Source organism: Prenolepis imparis, unplaced genomic scaffold (genome assembly GCF_030444845.1).
Source record: "Prenolepis imparis isolate NDT839.2.m4 unplaced genomic scaffold, iyPreImpa1.0 SCAF_14, whole genome shotgun sequence".
Taxonomy (NCBI): Eukaryota; Metazoa; Arthropoda; class Insecta; order Hymenoptera; family Formicidae; genus Prenolepis; species Prenolepis imparis.
The window spans coordinates 5,610,892-5,627,433 of NW_028141172.1; the positions used below are offsets into that span (position 1 = coordinate 5,610,892).

The 16,542-nt window shown below is 36.2% G+C and overlaps 4 protein-coding genes across 5 annotated transcripts; 2 read left to right on the plus strand and 2 right to left on the minus strand.

The window, feature by feature from the left end:
• Positions 1 to 2,773: 2,773 nt before the first annotated feature.
• On the minus strand, positions 2,774 to 5,685 carry LOC145944975 (peptidyl-prolyl cis-trans isomerase sig-7). Its single transcript, XM_083053697.1, has 4 exons — positions 5,492 to 5,685; positions 4,706 to 5,196; positions 3,894 to 4,135; positions 2,774 to 3,808 (listed from the first exon to the last, which is right to left on the minus strand). Exons 1-4 carry the CDS (start codon positions 5,559 to 5,561, stop codon positions 3,163 to 3,165), a joined length of 1,449 nt encoding a protein of 482 aa, XP_082909823.1. The 5' UTR covers positions 5,562 to 5,685; the 3' UTR covers positions 2,774 to 3,162.
• Positions 5,686 to 6,024: 339 nt separating this feature from the next.
• Positions 6,025 to 9,855, plus strand: LOC145945016 (uncharacterized). Its single transcript, XM_083053779.1, has 7 exons — positions 6,025 to 6,202; positions 7,050 to 7,108; positions 8,183 to 8,388; positions 8,978 to 9,161; positions 9,244 to 9,360; positions 9,475 to 9,611; positions 9,723 to 9,855. Exons 1-7 carry the CDS (start codon positions 6,120 to 6,122, stop codon positions 9,783 to 9,785), a joined length of 849 nt encoding a protein of 282 aa, XP_082909905.1. The 5' UTR covers positions 6,025 to 6,119; the 3' UTR covers positions 9,786 to 9,855.
• A 214-nt stretch (positions 9,856 to 10,069) lies between these two features.
• LOC145945013 (potassium/sodium hyperpolarization-activated cyclic nucleotide-gated channel 2) lies at positions 10,070 to 13,884 on the plus strand. Its single transcript, XM_083053775.1, has 10 exons — positions 10,070 to 10,207; positions 10,381 to 10,538; positions 10,968 to 11,206; positions 11,339 to 11,554; positions 12,194 to 12,353; positions 12,427 to 12,560; positions 12,703 to 12,890; positions 12,971 to 13,176; positions 13,316 to 13,522; positions 13,579 to 13,884. Exons 2-10 carry the CDS (start codon positions 10,488 to 10,490, stop codon positions 13,882 to 13,884), a joined length of 1,707 nt encoding a protein of 568 aa, XP_082909901.1. The 5' UTR covers positions 10,070 to 10,207; positions 10,381 to 10,487.
• Positions 13,885 to 14,402: 518 nt separating this feature from the next.
• Positions 14,403 to 16,145, minus strand: LOC145945015 (uncharacterized). Of its 2 annotated transcripts, none has more exons than XM_083053778.1 (3): positions 15,959 to 16,145; positions 14,902 to 15,411; positions 14,403 to 14,824 (listed from the first exon to the last, which is right to left on the minus strand). In XM_083053778.1, exons 1-3 carry the CDS (start codon positions 16,143 to 16,145, stop codon positions 14,403 to 14,405), a joined length of 1,119 nt encoding a protein of 372 aa, XP_082909904.1. The 2 variants fall into 2 exon arrangements, with proteins under 2 accessions (XP_082909904.1, XP_082909903.1); XM_083053777.1 differs by having other exon boundaries at positions 14,403 to 14,836.
• Positions 16,146 to 16,542: the final 397 nt, after the last annotated feature.

Genomic DNA, 16,542 nt, shown 5'->3' on the forward strand with positions numbered 1-16,542 from the left:
TAATCATATACTCGTGTTTCAATCGAGAACTCGACGCATTTGATTACATTTGACAATTAATTTAACCGGATCAGAATTTCTGTATGAATTAAGCCGGGTCCAAATTAAGCAAACGAAGACGAACGATCATGAAATGAATAGGAATGAGCGCGCGATAATTATTAATTTGTTTACCTTTTTACATTTAAAATGTTTTGTATAAAATATGATTTTGTGATTATTTTAATTCTAACTTATAATTAATGCAGAATTGTATAATTATCAATCGAATAACGCTTTTATTCATTCGTTCATACTCGTTCGCTGGATCTATGGCTTTTTTATACGTAAGATTGCGTTGTACGCGATGCGAGAGGACGGCCATTGGACGGCCATAACGAAAAAAAAAGCGCCTAGAGTTGCGTCGCGCCATTACGATTACTATTTAAGTAAGCCAATCGTGCAAGCCATAAAACGGACACGAACGACACACGATCTAAAAACTAACGATGTAGCGATGTAGTGTATGACCTAGTCATTACCAAAGTAACTCTCTCGGTAGAATAGGAAAGAAGAATTGTGTCTTCCTTAATCGCGTCTCGCGATCCCATCACGGCGGCCTTAATTAATAATATACAGGGAGGAAAGATTCTCCTACGTCAAAAGTGCCTTTTCTCGCGGATCGCTTCGCGATTCACGAAACATTGTTTTTTCTTCTTTTCTTCTCTTTTTTCTTCTTTTATTCTCTTCTTTTTTTTTAGATTAGTTTAATTTTATCCTTAAATAAGCTATCCAGAAACACAACTCCCAGACTCCTATCCTGAATTGGTCTAGGCTTCTCGACAAAAAAAGAGAGAGACTGACTCGACGACGGGACATTGTGACGTTGCGCTTTCCTTTGCAATCCTCGCAATACGCGTATCTCTTCCGTATTCGCGTATCTCTTCCTTTTTTCTTTTTTTATCATAGTACAGAGACGATACTTCTTTTCGCATAGCTTTATAATGTAATGTAATAATTTTTCCTAAACATCTGCGCGTAGAACACCCTGTGTATATATATATATATATATATATAAGATGTACAAAAAGTGTCAAAACCCCTTAGGTATGCAGTTGCATGTTGCAAATTACATATACTTTTTCTTAAAAACGATTATACGTATTCCTTACACCAATTGATTCGTTTAATTATTCGTCTAATTATGCATAAAAGTATTAAGGAAGGAGTTGACCTTAAAATGACCTTGAAAAAACATTACCCAAGGTCAAACTGATAAGGCTAATAAATAGATCTTTTTAAATGCTATAACTTTTGTATGAAACACATTTTTTTCAAAAATTTAAGGGGTTTCGACGCTTTTGTACATCCTATATATGTATACCTTTTTACAATAATTGGTAACGAGATCGAGATAGTTTCTTCGCGCATAAAAAAGAAACGAAACGAAAAACGCCAAAGTATAAAACTATTATATGTAACTATATATACATATGTATGTATATATAGCGTATTATATTATATAAAATGTCTTAATATAATTTACCGTATTTATTTGTGTGTTATATTGTAGTCGTCTAACATGTACGCGTGCGCGCTTATGTAATTCATAGTTCGATTTTTTTTTCCCCTTTCGATTATGTAACACGGCGCAGCTAAGCTGAACCTTCTTTCGAAAATCTTGTAACATACAGATATGAGAATGGATATTGTGATGTAGCGAAGCTATAGGATAAGGCTCTCTAAGAATAAGGCATGCGAGGTGGGGTAACGTTTCCTGCACAAGAAGTGGCACAAGATTCGGAAAGAGAAGTTGACGAAAGTGGCTGAATTAACGTTTTTATTCTATTGCGCTGATGATGATAACAATAATAATAATAATAATAATGTTGCGTTCGATGACTTGGAATATAGTCCCAGGTAGCAAGCGTACGTCATTTTGACGTCATTAAACGGCGAATGACGTAATTTTGACGTCTAATGACGTCAGTTTACTACTTGGGGACTGTCTCTGCTGTATTCTGAATGTATTTTCCAATTCAGCCAAGCGAACTATCGATCTGCTATCTTCGTTTCTCAACGTTCCTGATGTGTTTTCCTACTTCCTGTCTCTCCCGCGCGAGGAGAGATAGGCGAAGCGAGGTGGACAGGACACATCAAAAGTGTATCTTCCACACATGCGAGAGAATACCAAATGCGACATCACCAAAGAAAGAAAAAGCATCCTATTACGGGCTGCGTAGTTGATACTACGTGTCCACGTGTGTGTAAAAACGAATATATATTATACATATATCGTTCCTATAATATTTTCACGAGCGCGAGCTGAAGCGAAATTATCTGGCTCTCGAAAGAGCGCGACTTTTGTGAGAAACGATACTCCTTCTCGAATCTACGGCGATGCTCGAAAAGTATCTCGCCGCTTGATCCCTCTTCTCTTTGCTCTCTATTTTTGATACGGCCGAGTTTGCTCCGCGACAAGCTGTGCTATTTCATCGTGAAATTATATGCGAGACTTCGCGCCTTATATTTATATCGAACGAAGTCTGTGGTTTTTTCGATAGCTTTACTCATTACTGCGCTGGTACCAGTAGAATCTGTAGAACTTCCCGTGGCCTTAAAAACGAAAAAAAAAAAGAAAGAATCGACTCCGTCGTTCGGAGATTTGCGAGAAAGGGAGCGCGAATATTCGCGCTTTCGAATGTTTTGTACTTGAAAGAATGCTGGCAATTTTACTCGATGTAAAAAAAAAGGTTTGAATTACAGCCCCTCTTACAAAATTACGCTGTTGTTTATTTTAAATTCGAACATACTGAATTCTGTACATTTTTGACAATGAAACCTATCAATATGCTTCTATGTTTGTATAAAAACTGCGTTTTTTATTATTATTTAAAGCTAATTTGTCACAAGAGATATTATCATCATTTTACAAGTGATTCAAAAAGAGGATAATTATAGACATTTAAAAAATTAAGCAATGTTTTGCCTCAATTTAATTTTAATTTTTTCTCGTGATTAAAATAATTTTGATACCGACGTTTTCGCTTTATTCACAATAATGAAATATATATATTTTTTGTTTATAGGAGTTATACTGACCCAAGTAGCAAACTGACATCATTAGACATCAAAATGACACTTGCTACTTGGAGAGTTCATGAAACTTCTTCAGCATCCTCTTCACCGTTTTCTTTTGTGCTTGTGCGATCTGTGCCTAGTATCGTCCTCGTCTTCCGTGGTCCTTTTTCTCTCGCTATCACGATGCCGACGTTCCCTATCGTCCCTTTTGCTCCTTCTTTCTCTCTCTTCGCTGTCGTCCCTCTTACTTTTCCTTTCCGACCTGTCTTCACTGTGACCTCTCCTCTGATCCTCTTTCTTGTCTCTGTCCCGTCGTTCCTCTCTCCTCCTCTTATCTCTTCGTTCATTCTCATATCTATCGTGCGATCTGTCTTCCTTCCTCTTATCTTTATCTTCTTTCCTGCGCTCGTGCTTTCTGTGATCCTTGTGCGAGCTCTTCTTCTTCCTTTCGTCTTCTCTATCGTTGTCGTGGTTCTTCTCGCGCGAGACCTCGGATTTCTTCGAAGAGGAGAAGCTGTCGTCGTACTTCTTCGTCTTGTCGTCCTCGTCGAGGTAACGAATACCCTTACCCTTGCCTCGCCAGCGCATCTTGGCAACCGACTGCGAGAAATCCACGTGTATCCTTCGGTCGTCGATCAGGACGTTGTCCATTTTGAAATACGCGTCCTCACAGCTCTTGCGATCGCTGAACTCGATGAACGCGTACTGCAAGGAGTCTCCCGTTTGATGGTCCCTTATAACTTCGCAACTACGTGTGTAAAAAAAATACAATAATTAATTGAAACAATATAAAAAAAGATACGATTTGTGACAAAAATGATAAAAATGCATACCCGACGATCTTCCCAAAACGACTGAAAATGATTTCAAGATCGTCGTCGGTCGTGACCGGATTCAATTTACACACAAACAGGACGTTCTCCGGCGGAGCGATATCCGCGTCCGGTATATCACCCACGATCTCTAGTATCGTGGCTCTCGCTTTTGCTTCCTTGTTCTTCTGAATTTCCATCAGTTCTTCCATAGTCATACCACTCGTATCGTCGATCGCCTCATCCGCTCCGATTCTATCGCTCTATAGATGTAAATGAGACAAACATAGAAATTAATAATTATATACTATACTATATAGCTATAATAAAGCTATATATAACTATAATTTTTTTTATAATTTATAATATATAATTTTTAAATTATAATATTACTATAATTTTATATAACTAGTTTATATTTATATAATATAGTTAATTTTATATTATTCTATTATAGTTATGATTATAGTTGTATAATTATTATGTACTAATTTATTATAATTATATATAACTAATAGTAATACTTATATATAATAATAATTAGTATATATAATAATTATACAACTATAACTATAATACAATATAATATAAATATAACTATAATTATAAAACTATAACAGAAATATTTTAAAAAAGAATAATTATGTCGAAACTTATTAATATATACTTAGAATAAATCAAATTATATATAAATTGGAAATATAAAGAAGATTATTTGTCTGCAAACTTAATTATGTCTAAATAAGTTTGAAGATATACATAAAGTAGACATTATTAATGAGAATCGACAAGAATGCAACAAAAGCTTGTCATTTCCGGCCCATGATATGTACCATTAGAGCTTCTTTCGTCGGTTCCGGGCTTCTATCGGGAACCACGAAACCCACAGGATCGTCGAACGGATCCTCCAAAATGACAGTGTGGGATATCCTTATGTCCTGATAAGGCCTCTGATCCCCATCGCAGATGGCTTCGTTGAACTTGAGAATAATCTCCAATCCCTCCGTGATCTCTCCAAACACGCAGTGCTCATTATCCAGAGACTGGAGCTCCGATCCCAGCGTGATGAAGAACTGGGAGCCCAGCATGTTGTTGCCGCAATTCACCATGGATAATAAACCTATCCTGTTGTGCTTGATCTTCGGCATATGCTCCGCTTCGTAATAACGAGCCTTCTCGCCCAGGACGATTCCATACACGCTTTCCCCGCCTTTTCCAGTACCGGTGGGATCTCCGGTTTGCGCGATGAAGTTGGTCTGCACCGAGTGGAAGAGATTCCAATTGTAGTACTTTAGTTTGCACAACTTTAGGAAGTTCCGTGTAGCTGTAAAGGAACAAATCAATTACGTTATATATATTTTTTCATTTATATATATATATATATATATATATATATAGAAAAAATACATATTTTCTGTATCTTGATGTATGTTTTCTATATTCTAATGAAATGTATATTTTCCATTTTTATACATATATAAATTAATTAATTAATTCAATATATATACTTGATTTATATATTTAATGTTAAAACTATTGTCTAATTTATAAATTAATAGTAAATATGTGGAATATAAATTTTCTATCATATGATGGAAGAAATGAAAGAACACACTTACTTTGAGGACGTTCCTCGATATAAAGATCTACCGTGAAATCGCCTATAGTGGTTTCTATTACCACAGCCATATTTTTCAGACTTTTCTCAGTCAATGTTGAATCTTTTATTATAAAAAAGGCTACTCCTTATTTTAAAACAAAATTTTATGAACAGGTTATATAGATATAATCCGATTAAGTAAGGTTAAATATTAGTTTCGTAAAACATGTATAGAGGTCGCTGTTTTAGAGTCAACCATGGACAACAAAATATATAGATCGAGTACTTATTAGCATTTATTTAATTTGTTCTTTTTTTCTCTTCCTCTCCAACTTTTTTAAATATATAAATATATAATAAATATATTAATTATAAATATATAACACATATATAATATATATGTTATATATAAGTAATATATATTATAATATTATAAATATATTAATTATTATTATAATTATAATATATTATTTTTATTTCATTTTATTTCGTTCCAGTTGCTTCTACAAAAAGAACAAACCTATTGTGTGATTGATATTCGTGAGAATTATTTATATTTTTTCGAAAACACGCATTGATCGATCTTCGTCGTTGCTCTTTTATATCGATATTAATATTTCATCACGATTTAAATATATAATATAATTATGTCTTTTTCATCTCTCTGCGAGAATTTCTTGTCGAAGCGAGTCGCAAAGATGCCGAGATCGAGGAATTCCCAAGAAACAAGGTTAGTTGTTGAAATTCTTTCTCCTACACATCGCATTATTGTAAATCAATAAAAAGTCACGTATAAATTCTCGCGACACTTAATTATAGATCCCGTAAGTATTCATATATAATAATTTTACATTTGACTCCTTTCTGTAGTGCGAAAAAATATGATTTTTATTATACAGAAAGATTCATTTTGATAATCTTGACAGGCAAATATATTTGCGAAAATCAGGATTTTTGCAAAAAATTTATCGGAGGAGGGAGATATAATTATACCAGGTGTCCCATTTTAAAGGACCCACTCAAATATCTCATTGTCAGAAACACTGCGTTAAATCGAAAAATGTTTCCTACAAAAGTTGTAGGGTTTCGAGGGGGACATAACATAGTAATATTCATTTGACCTTGGGCGGCGTCTCCAAGGTTAGTGAAGGTTAACCTTAAGTGAAGATGAGAATGAATTTTGAAGAAAATAAAAAAATGCTTCAGATAAAAGCTGTTCAAATTAATTAGTAGAAAAAGATGTTATAATAAAAAATATGGGTTTCCATTTAAAAAATTTATTCTCACCTTCACTTGACCTTGGAGACGCCGCCCAAGGTCATATGAATATTACTATGTTATGTCTTCCTCGAAACCCTACAACTTTTGTAGGAAACATTTTTTGATTTAACGCAGTGTTTCTGAGATATTTAAGTGGGTCCTTTAAAATGGGACACCCGGTATATATATTCGTGAGAATTATTTATATTTTTTCGAAAACACGCATCGATCGATCTTCGTCGTTGCTCTTTTATATCGATATTAATATTTCATCACGATTTAAATATATAATTATGTCTTTTTCATCTCTCTGCGAGAATTTCTTGTCGAAGCGAGTCGCAAAGATGCCGAGATCGAGGAATTCCCACGAAACAAGGTTAGTTGTTGAAATTCTTTCTCCTACACATCGCATTATTGTAAATCAATAAAAAGTCACGTATAAATTCTCGCGACACTTAATTATATAGATCCCGTAAGTATTCATATATATAATAATTTTACATTTGACTCCTTTCTGTGTGTAGTGCGAAAAAATATGTATATATACTTATATGATATTTTTATTATACAGAAAGATTCATTTTAATCTTGACAGGCAAATATATTTGCGAAAATCAGGATTTTTGCAAAAAATTTATCGGAGGAGGGAGATATAATTATATATTACACTGGTCAACAAAAAATATGATCAATTTCAATTTGTTTTTAAGGAATGAGTATTTTTTACTAAATTTGGTTGCGCTGAACAAGAATCTGGCCTTGAAAATACTAAATTGGCTCTAGTTTTTAAGCAAAAAGGGGTTTAAATGTGCAAAAAAACGTGTTTTTGGTCATTTTTGAACACTTGTAGAAAAACAACGGGAGCTCGTAGAACCTTCTGCTTGGGATGAAATAAAAGCTTAAATCTTGCCCTTTTAGGCTACGAATCGAAATATTAAGTGCCATTAACTTGAACTACGCGCTACTCATATTTATACAAACTAAATTAAATCGTATTTATAAATAATTCCGATGCTTATACGCGATGTTAAAATAAGTTCCCCTCATATTCACTACTAGAATGTGTGATACATTGTAAATACAAATCGAAATATTAAGTGCCATTAACTTGAAGTACGTGCTACTCGCGTACCACGTGCCACATAGCCACGTGCCACTATTATTCTAATTAGACGATCATCGTTGAAACAGGCAGAGTAGGCGTGCTCGGACAAGTTTTTTTCTTTTTATCTCTACACAAAAACAGTGGAAATCGAAGAGATAAAATATGTAGGAGTAAATAAGTCGAGGTGGTCACGTTGTTATCGCTTTACATATAGTTCCTCTTATATCAGTCTGCTGCTTGTATAAGCACACGTCGCATCTCGCGAATTAAATATTCTTATATCTCTCTCTCTTTTTTCAACGTTATATCTTATAAAAATGTTATCGGCGACAAAATTCGAGATAGATATGCGAAAAGTGAAAGCTTCGGAGAGCATCATTGTGGATTGCGACGCTGGTTTAGACGACGCTTTAGCTTTGATTATCCTCTTGGCTGGTCGTAAGGACTCCAAAATCAAAGTTAAAGCCGTGACTTGCGTTAACGGTAACACCAACGTGGGCAATGTGGTGAAAAACGTGTTGAGAACGTTGGACGTGTGTGATTGCCAGGAAGTAAGTTGGGCAAATTTATATATAATATATATTTTTTAATCTTCTTTTGCTGTTTTTAAATTATTTGCAATTTTAGACTGATTAATTTAAATTACGCCACAGAGACCTATAGCGAGGTAGCAAGGGTACGTCATTTTGACGTTTAATGACGTTAGTTTGCTACTTATTAGGGAATTGTATAGGATTTCTACAAAAATTTTTTATACAAAATTATACATGAAATATGTCCCTATTTCATATTTATATTTAACTATATGGACTTCTCATGATTATAATATCTTATGACAAATTTGTATCACAGACATTGTATTTAATATCAAGATATAAGTATGTCGATATATATAATTATATCTATTTATATAGTATAATTATAACTAATAATTATATATGAGCTATATGAGATATATATATATATATATATATATATATATATGAACATATTTTATATATATAGTTTTGTATAAAATATTTTTTACCGGGAGATATCATTAAAGATAAAGAAATTATTAAAAATTAGTAAAAGATACATTAAAATGGATGGAGCTTTATGAAGAATGGAAAAAACTACATTTAAGATCATTTCTTGTAGATACCAGTTTATCGAGGTGCCTCTTCGCCTTTATTGAATACTCCAAATGCTGAGGAGTCAGCATCCGAGCAATATCATGGAACTGATGGATTTGGAGATGTGTACACCGATCAGGCAGATATTAGTAGACTGCAAAAGGAACACGCTGTGCGCGCCTTGCACAGAATTACATCAGAAGATCCTGGTAAGGTGTCTCATTATCATAGAGTTATATGCAAGATTTATTCAATGCATATCTTATTTATCAACTCCACGTTTTAATCAAGGTAACGTTTCCGTGGTCTGTTTGGGTCCCTTGACGAACGTAGCGATGGCTATAAAAATGTATCCGGAATTTGTGAACAATGTGAAGGAGTTCTTTGTGATGGGTGGAAACTCAAGCGGTAACTTTAACAATTATTCGCATCATTGGGAATGGAACAGGCGTTTTTAATTCTAAGTTTCTTACAGTCTTTTCTAAGTTTCTCAGTTTCTCTTAGTTTCAAATATGTTTCCAGGGATGGGTAACATAACTTCGCAGGCGGAATTTAATTTTTACGCAGATCCGGAGAGTGCACACATTCTACTCAACAGCAACACCAAGCCGTTATGGTTGTTGCCATGGGAGGCCTGTTTAAAGTCCAAAGTTACACATGTATGTACAACTTTATGCGTCATCGAAAAATTAAATTGTGCAAGGGCTGATTGTTCCAACTTCTTGATAAATTTTATCCGACAGATAACATATATCTTCGTCTCTTTTCAGATAAGTAAAAAAAAAGACAAATACATGTTGGATCTGTCGAATAAAATTTACCTACAGCCCTAAGATAATTATTACATTATATCGCAATAATATAATTAATTTTAATTAATTAGTATCAACTAGAACAATAGTAACTATTGAAAATAACCTTTTAGGACTGGCGAAAGGACGTATTGGGCAAAATAAGTGCACCCTGTGTGCTCATGATGAACAAAATCGAGGATGGCAGACGTGCCCGGGTGAAGAAGCAATTTGTCCGTTATATAGCGTGCGATGCTTTCTTAGCCGGGATCGTCGTGAGACCTGAGATGGCCAAGGAAGTCATTTCATGGCACGTGGACGTTGAATTGAGCGGCAACAGAACCCGGGGTCAAGTTGTCCTCGATCACATGTTATCAAATAAACCAAATGTGAATCTGATAAATGATTTTGATTCAGAGATGTTTAAGGAGGTGTTAGTGAACGCAGCGTATATACATTGCGGGGTGATTATTAACTATTTTCTGCATCCAAAAATGTCGAATCGGCGACTATAAAGACAAATATTACGCAGTTTAATTCTTTTACTTATTGTTAGATTTATATAAAAGTGATTTTTTCCTATATAATATCTGTAATATTTCCATGTTTAAATTTCACCTTTTTTGTGAATTTGCAGAGACTAAATGTGAAGGGGACGTAATTATACGAAAGAACGAAACAGAGCGAAAAGAATTGGAAAGAGACTAGAGAATTTATTTTCAAGATCACACTATCGAAGAAATAATGGATTTAATGGCTTACGTGCCCTATTCTATGACAGCGCCGACTGTCCAGGTATTATATATATTATAATCATCACTCATCATCAAGTAAATCAAGAAATTATTTTTTGATTTTAAACAATGATATTTGATTGCATGGATATATAATTTCGCAAAAAAGTTTTATTAAATATAAAAAAGTGGATGTATTTTTATTAAAGATATAAAATGATTGCAACAGAATTGTTTTTATTTTTGTATGAATTGGAGTGAATAATTTAATATAATACAAAGTAATTTCTCCCAATATTTTACAATGGTCCGCAATTATGTGAAACAAACTTAAAATAAAGGCAGTAATATCTCTTATCAGTAAGCTTTTAAAGTTTCTATAATAATGTAGACTAAAATTATATATAATTATATATATATTATATATAATTCTCTATAATAATGTGTAGATTAAAATAATAATTAAAGCGAGCGATAATAATAACTACAGCGTGAGCCGCGCGTGGAGCATGTTTGCGAAGTATTGCCGAAGGAGGACCTGTTAACGAAAATGATCCCCGGGACTTCGGTCTGGTCCAGAATACGTCGCTGGTTCCTCGGAACGCGAATAACGTCGCGACGACACCCTTTCACAGGATGGTGTCTGAAGAGCACTCGAGCGATCGATTACGAGATCAGCCGCCACCTCAAATCCCATCCCTACATGATCCATCCCTTCAGTTCCTTCAGGTCAGTCGCGAGCTTTCGTTTCTCGCCTAGAGAGATCACGAAAAGTCAATCAAGCAATTGAATTATATATAGAGTCTATTCTTTCATTTCGCAGCAATAAAATTCGAATTGAACAAAGTTTCTTGTACGTAGAATATTTTGGGAGTCCGCCATGACGCTGTTTATCGTAGCTACTCTGCTGATCACACCTGTCTTTCTCACGTTCTACTTCGATGAGTACGCGAAATGGTACATGTACAATCATGCGATCGATGCCATCCTTATATGCGACATAATAATCTGCTTCTTCACCGGACACTACGACAGTCGCACGCAACAGGTGACTTTGGATCCAAAGGTCGTAGCGAGGTACGCGAGAACGACCAGTCTCGAGTCTTTATAAGATATGTAGTAGTAGTTGAGTATAGTCAGTGTTGTGCTTACAAGATGATTTATTTAAAATTAGTTAAATAAAGATGAGATAAAAATATGTAAATTCATCTTAGGTAAGATGAAGATGATTTTGTTTTAAATATATCCAGATAAAAGATAAAATTATATGGCTATTCATCTAGATAACTTCCAAATAATATTATTTTTAAAACCGCTTATGTAAACACACAGTTATATATAAAAAAAATGTAAATTATAAAAGAGATATAAAAATATATGCATACTTTTATTTATAAGTTTTTATCGTTTACTACTTAAGTTCTACTACTTAAATATTTGTATGTGTTATATGAAACTCTAAACTAAATTATCTGAATGTTATTCTAGATAATTTAGTAAAGATAACACTTTTTTTCATCTAGAGATGCAGATATAGATAATACATATTTTTATTATCTATAATCTATATAAAAATATAAGATGACGCCAAAATTTCTAGATGATTATCTATATAATTTTATTTAGATAACAGCCAACACTGTGAGTAGTATAGTAGTAGTAGTTAAAAAAGTGAGTAATTTTCCAATTTTTTAAACATTGCGACGATTATTGTAGCAAGTATCTACGGGGTTTCTTTATCATGCACGCGTTATCCGTCCTACCGTTGGAGTTCCTCATCGTCCTCACCGACTCGATGTGGTACTTGGCCTCATTGAACTTGCTGAAGATACTGCGAATACAAACCATCATCGTTTACTCACGCAAACTCTACTACGTCAGAATTATATCTCTTCATCTCTTCATCTTGGCAAAATCAATTCTACTCACCCAGATAATTAAAATTTCAGGTATACCGAATTAATTTTCTCTTGTACAAAATAGCGGAGATCGGCATCATCATCGTCGTGTGCGTGCACTGGGCCGCCTGTATGGAGTATTATCTACTCTTGGTGGTTGCCAAAATAGCCGAGCAGAACAACTCGTTAAGTAGTCGATGGAATTTTTCTACATCATACTTCTTATAAAAAAAATTTGAATTAAATTTAAATTTAAATTCTAAATTCTAAATTGCTAAATCGCTCTTCTCTCTTCTTCTGCTAATAAAAATATGATGAAAATTGCAGATCGTGGATTCGAGCGTCTTACATGAAGAAGAGAGAGACGAAATTCGAGATCTACCTGACTTGCGTTAACCGAGCCATCATCGCACTAATTGGATCCGCGCATTATTTGAACGTCAGGGCAACGGAAGACATTATATATAATCTAATCTTGTCTGTGATCGGCTTTTTCGGATTCGTGTATCTGCTGGGTATGTTTATTTCAATTTTAATTTGTCTGAATTTTATTCCCAAGATGCTGATATAACTCTCTTTCATTCGAATTGCCTAGCGCGAATCTTGCAACTGATGACGACGCTTCACTCGACCAGAAAGAGACACTCGAAGTTGATCCAGCAGCTGCAACAGTACATGAAGTACAAGGAGTTGCCGTATTCCTTGCAACGACGATTGTTGACGTACTATAATTACCGCAACAAAAAGGGATTCGAGAGGGATAAAATAATCGTCAATCACGTGTCGCCTTATTTGCGAGAGGTACGTATTACATCTTTGAAAATAGTAGTGTCTGAAATTGTCTAAATCGTCCTGTGAAACCACAAGGACAAAATATATTGTAAGAGATTAATCAAGGAAATCAAGTACGATTCTTACAAAATTAATCCCCGTTTCTCAGAAACTACTTCTGCACAACTATCTGCGGCTGCTGAGCAACGTGAAGCTGTTTGGACACTTGCCGCAGTTAGTGACCCAATTGGTCGGTGCCGTCTCCTCCGAGATCTTCATGCCGAACGACGCGTTGGTCAAAGCCGGGACACGCGGCGAGGCCCTGTACTTCGTCGCTTCCGGCACCGTGGCTGTCTACAACAACGTCGGGAAGGAGGTGAGACAAACGTCGAAGATGAAGCCTTACTTCTTGACTTCCCGGACTTCTCACAGCTCTGCCACTTGGAAGACGGTGCGTACTTTGGCGAGCTGGCCCTGGTGATAGAGGACGAGCACTGGATCGCCAGCGTCATCGCCGTCGAGATGTGCGAGGTCCACATCCTGTTGCGCACCGATTTTCAACACGCCCTGGCACCCTATCCTGACCTCCTGGCCCATCTGCAGAATGTTGCCCTCGCGCGGCTGGAGCAGATGCCGTTGCTGAAGAAGGTTCAGGATCCGAACGCGCCGTCGACGCTCGACGACGTCAGCATCAGCAGCATAAAGACCAAGAGGAGGGACGTTGCAGGGAGAGGATGAGGATAGGGGTGCCGTCTATATTCGTCATATACCTTCTGATTTTGAAATAATTTCTCATTGTCAGTATTTGATTCACCTCATTTTTATTTTTCATGTTATATATTTTGCGCTTTTAGTTTACTAGCGATGGGATTAAGTATCTTACAAGTAGATTCGAATTTGTTTGCATGGTTTCTCTCTATGATTATACTTTTTAAAAAACAGTTTTCAAGTAGATGGATTTTTAAGTACATGTTGAACTTGATCCCATCACTAATTTTGCGTTTATTATTAATTACAACAGGATAAAATTTTGTTTACGCCAAAAAGTCTGGCCAGTGGCAGTTAATTACTCGTTTAACGATCGAAACAATTCAACGGAATCAAACTCTCATTCTTATTGTAACAAATCAACAATCAACAATAAACAAACTGATAAGCAACAACTTCTACGAGAATCGTGAGCTTCTTATCTTCAAAAAAAGCCAAGGAGCTTCGAAGGAGTTAACTCGACAGAACACAAGGTTTCCTCCTTCCGATCAGAAGCGGCGAGCCCTTCGTTTCTGCGGATTCCTGTACGACTGCTGGTACACGGACATAAGCCGCCAGTGTTCAGGGTAATCAGCGTCCCGGCAGCCGCTCATGACGCTGAACGGCGGCGCCAGGGTGTCGATGCAGAAGGCGCGTCTGGCGAACGGGGTCCTCGGCCGCGGCACCGTCGCCCTCGCCGGCGGCAAACCGTTCCTACGAGCCCCATCATCCCGGCATCTCTGCTCGAGACCCAGCGCGACACCCACCGCGGACTTGATCAGCCTCGGATCCTCTTGGCTCCTTCTTCTCCGTTCGGCTTCCGCTTCCGGCTCGCCGCTTCGGCACGCGGCGCACTTCCGCTCGGTGATGCGCGGCACGGAACTCGACCTCGCCGATTTTCCACTTCGGGGAAGAAGTTTATCACGGGCTTCTGCGACCAAGTCTATTGTTATTATGTAACTTCATGACTTATATTATATTTAAGATTGCTTTTTTAGATTAATTTACCATTGCAGGTGCAATCGCAGCAGCAACGATTCTGATGCGGATTCTTCTGCTGCGCATCCTGATGCTGTCTCGCGCAAAAAGTGCCGCGATGCTCGCTCTTTCGTCCTTCGCCGCGAACCAGGAGCTCGCGGTTCTTTGGTGCCGGCGTGTGCTGGATCAGGGCGAAGATCGCCGGCGCTAGCCCGCCCTCGGAGCCGTCGATGTGCGTCGGTCTACGCGGCTCGTACACCAGGTCCATCGGCGTTTCCCAACAAATCGCCAGATCCATCCGGGTCTTCGGCTTCTTGTAACCGAGCGCGGGTCCGAACGGATGATCTTTCGCCTCCAACGTTGCATCAACATCATCTCGAGTTTGATGACACTCGGCATCTCGTTCGCAACCGGCCGAACAAGGATGGTATCCTTTCTTAAAGATGGAATCGTCCACCCGGTCCGGGAGCGGCTGGTGCTGCAGGTTCTCCGCGTGCAATCTCTTCGCCAAAGCGAATTTGTCGGCGCAAGAGGCGATTTCTAGAACGAAAGAAAGTATATATTATATTATTAATTATTATACTTATTTTTAGTATGTTATATATTTATAGTATATTTAGTATATATTTACGACTTATCTTTAGTATTAATATTATATTACTATTTTGACGTATATTATATAGTATATAATATATAATATTACTATATAATAATATTATAGTAGTAATATATTGTACATTATAGTGATATATTACATACTATATTATATAATATATAGTATATAAAATATTACTATAATATATTACTACTACACTATATATTACTATATACTATAGTATATACTATACTAAACTATATACATATATGTATTATTATACTATATTATATTATTATAAAATATTTATTATTATTATTATTATAGTATATTATAGTAAAATATATTATATACTATTATATAATATAGTATATATTATATAATATGTTACTACTCTGAAGAAAGTTGTGAGTTAGTGTACTTGATTATTATAATTTTAAATATTGCTAGGATACTTTTTAATTAAAAGAAAAGAAACTGCTTCAAGCTCACCATGCTGTTTCTCTTCTTCATATAAGATTCTCCTAAGACATCCAGGCGCGTGTTTCTTCGGACTTGAAGGCGATTTTGATTTCTCCGAGATGCTTTCGGATCGACAAATCTTGCGAAGATCGTCGCTGCTTCGGCGGACAATCGATTTTCGACCGCGACAACAAGTGTAATGCTCGCGCGATTCCATATTCTTACTGATCGATTCCTATCTCTCTCTCGAGGATTACATAACGAATGCACGTTTCAACGAGCGGTCGACAGGGACGGAGGCGCACTGAAGTACGTTTTTCCAGCGAGAAGAGCTCGATGAAAACCATTGCTGCCGTTTGCTCTCCATTTTTGGAAAATGGATGGACCCGAGGACCATCATCAGGACTATAGGAATTCCGGAAGAGAACCTAGCTCCCACTCCTGACGCCGGTTTCCCTGACGACATGATAATTCGATAACCAGCTGGCTTACGTTACATAAGAATCGGAAAAGTACTATGTAACATTCAAGATCAAGAAAATCGATCTAAATTAAATAAAAAAATAAAACTAAACTGAAATAATTAAAAAAAACTAGGTCTATTTAAAAAAAAA

What these genes read in the sequence shown, in the direction of transcription:
- LOC145944975 (XM_083053697.1), bottom strand. Translation starts at nt 5,561, where the DNA reads ATGGCTGTGGTAATAGAAACCACTATAGGCGATTTCACGGTAGATCTT. An exon ending in CGACGAAAGAAGCTCTAATG is followed by an intron (nt 4,136 to 4,705) that starts GTACATATCATG and finishes TTACATCTATAG; the next exon opens with AGCGATAGAATCGGAGCGGA. An exon ending in CGTTTTGGGAAGATCGTCGG is followed by an intron (nt 3,809 to 3,893) that starts GTATGCATTTTT and finishes TTACACACGTAG; the next exon opens with TTGCGAAGTTATAAGGGACC.
- LOC145945013 (XM_083053775.1), top strand. Translation starts at nt 10,488, where the DNA reads ATGGATTTAATGGCTTACGTGCCCTATTCTATGACAGCGCCGACTGTC. An exon ending in TGTCGCCTTATTTGCGAGAG is followed by an intron (nt 13,177 to 13,315) that starts GTACGTATTACA and finishes CCCGTTTCTCAG; the next exon opens with AAACTACTTCTGCACAACTA. An exon ending in ACAACAACGTCGGGAAGGAG is followed by an intron (nt 13,523 to 13,578) that starts GTGAGACAAACG and finishes GACTTCTCACAG; the next exon opens with CTCTGCCACTTGGAAGACGG.
- LOC145945015 (XM_083053777.1), bottom strand. Translation starts at nt 16,145, where the DNA reads ATGGAATCGCGCGAGCATTACACTTGTTGTCGCGGTCGAAAATCGATT. An exon ending in TGAAGAAGAGAAACAGCATG is followed by an intron (nt 15,412 to 15,958) that starts GTGAGCTTGAAG and finishes CTTTCGTTCTAG; the next exon opens with AAATCGCCTCTTGCGCCGAC. An exon ending in CTGCGATTGCACCTGCAATG is followed by an intron (nt 14,837 to 14,901) that starts GTAAATTAATCT and finishes TAATAACAATAG; the next exon opens with ACTTGGTCGCAGAAGCCCGT.
- LOC145945016 (XM_083053779.1), top strand. Translation starts at nt 6,120, where the DNA reads ATGTCTTTTTCATCTCTCTGCGAGAATTTCTTGTCGAAGCGAGTCGCA. An exon ending in AGGAATTCCCAAGAAACAAG is followed by an intron (nt 6,203 to 7,049) that starts GTTAGTTGTTGA and finishes TCTCTCTGCGAG; the next exon opens with AATTTCTTGTCGAAGCGAGT. An exon ending in AGGAATTCCCACGAAACAAG is followed by an intron (nt 7,109 to 8,182) that starts GTTAGTTGTTGA and finishes AATTCGAGATAG; the next exon opens with ATATGCGAAAAGTGAAAGCT.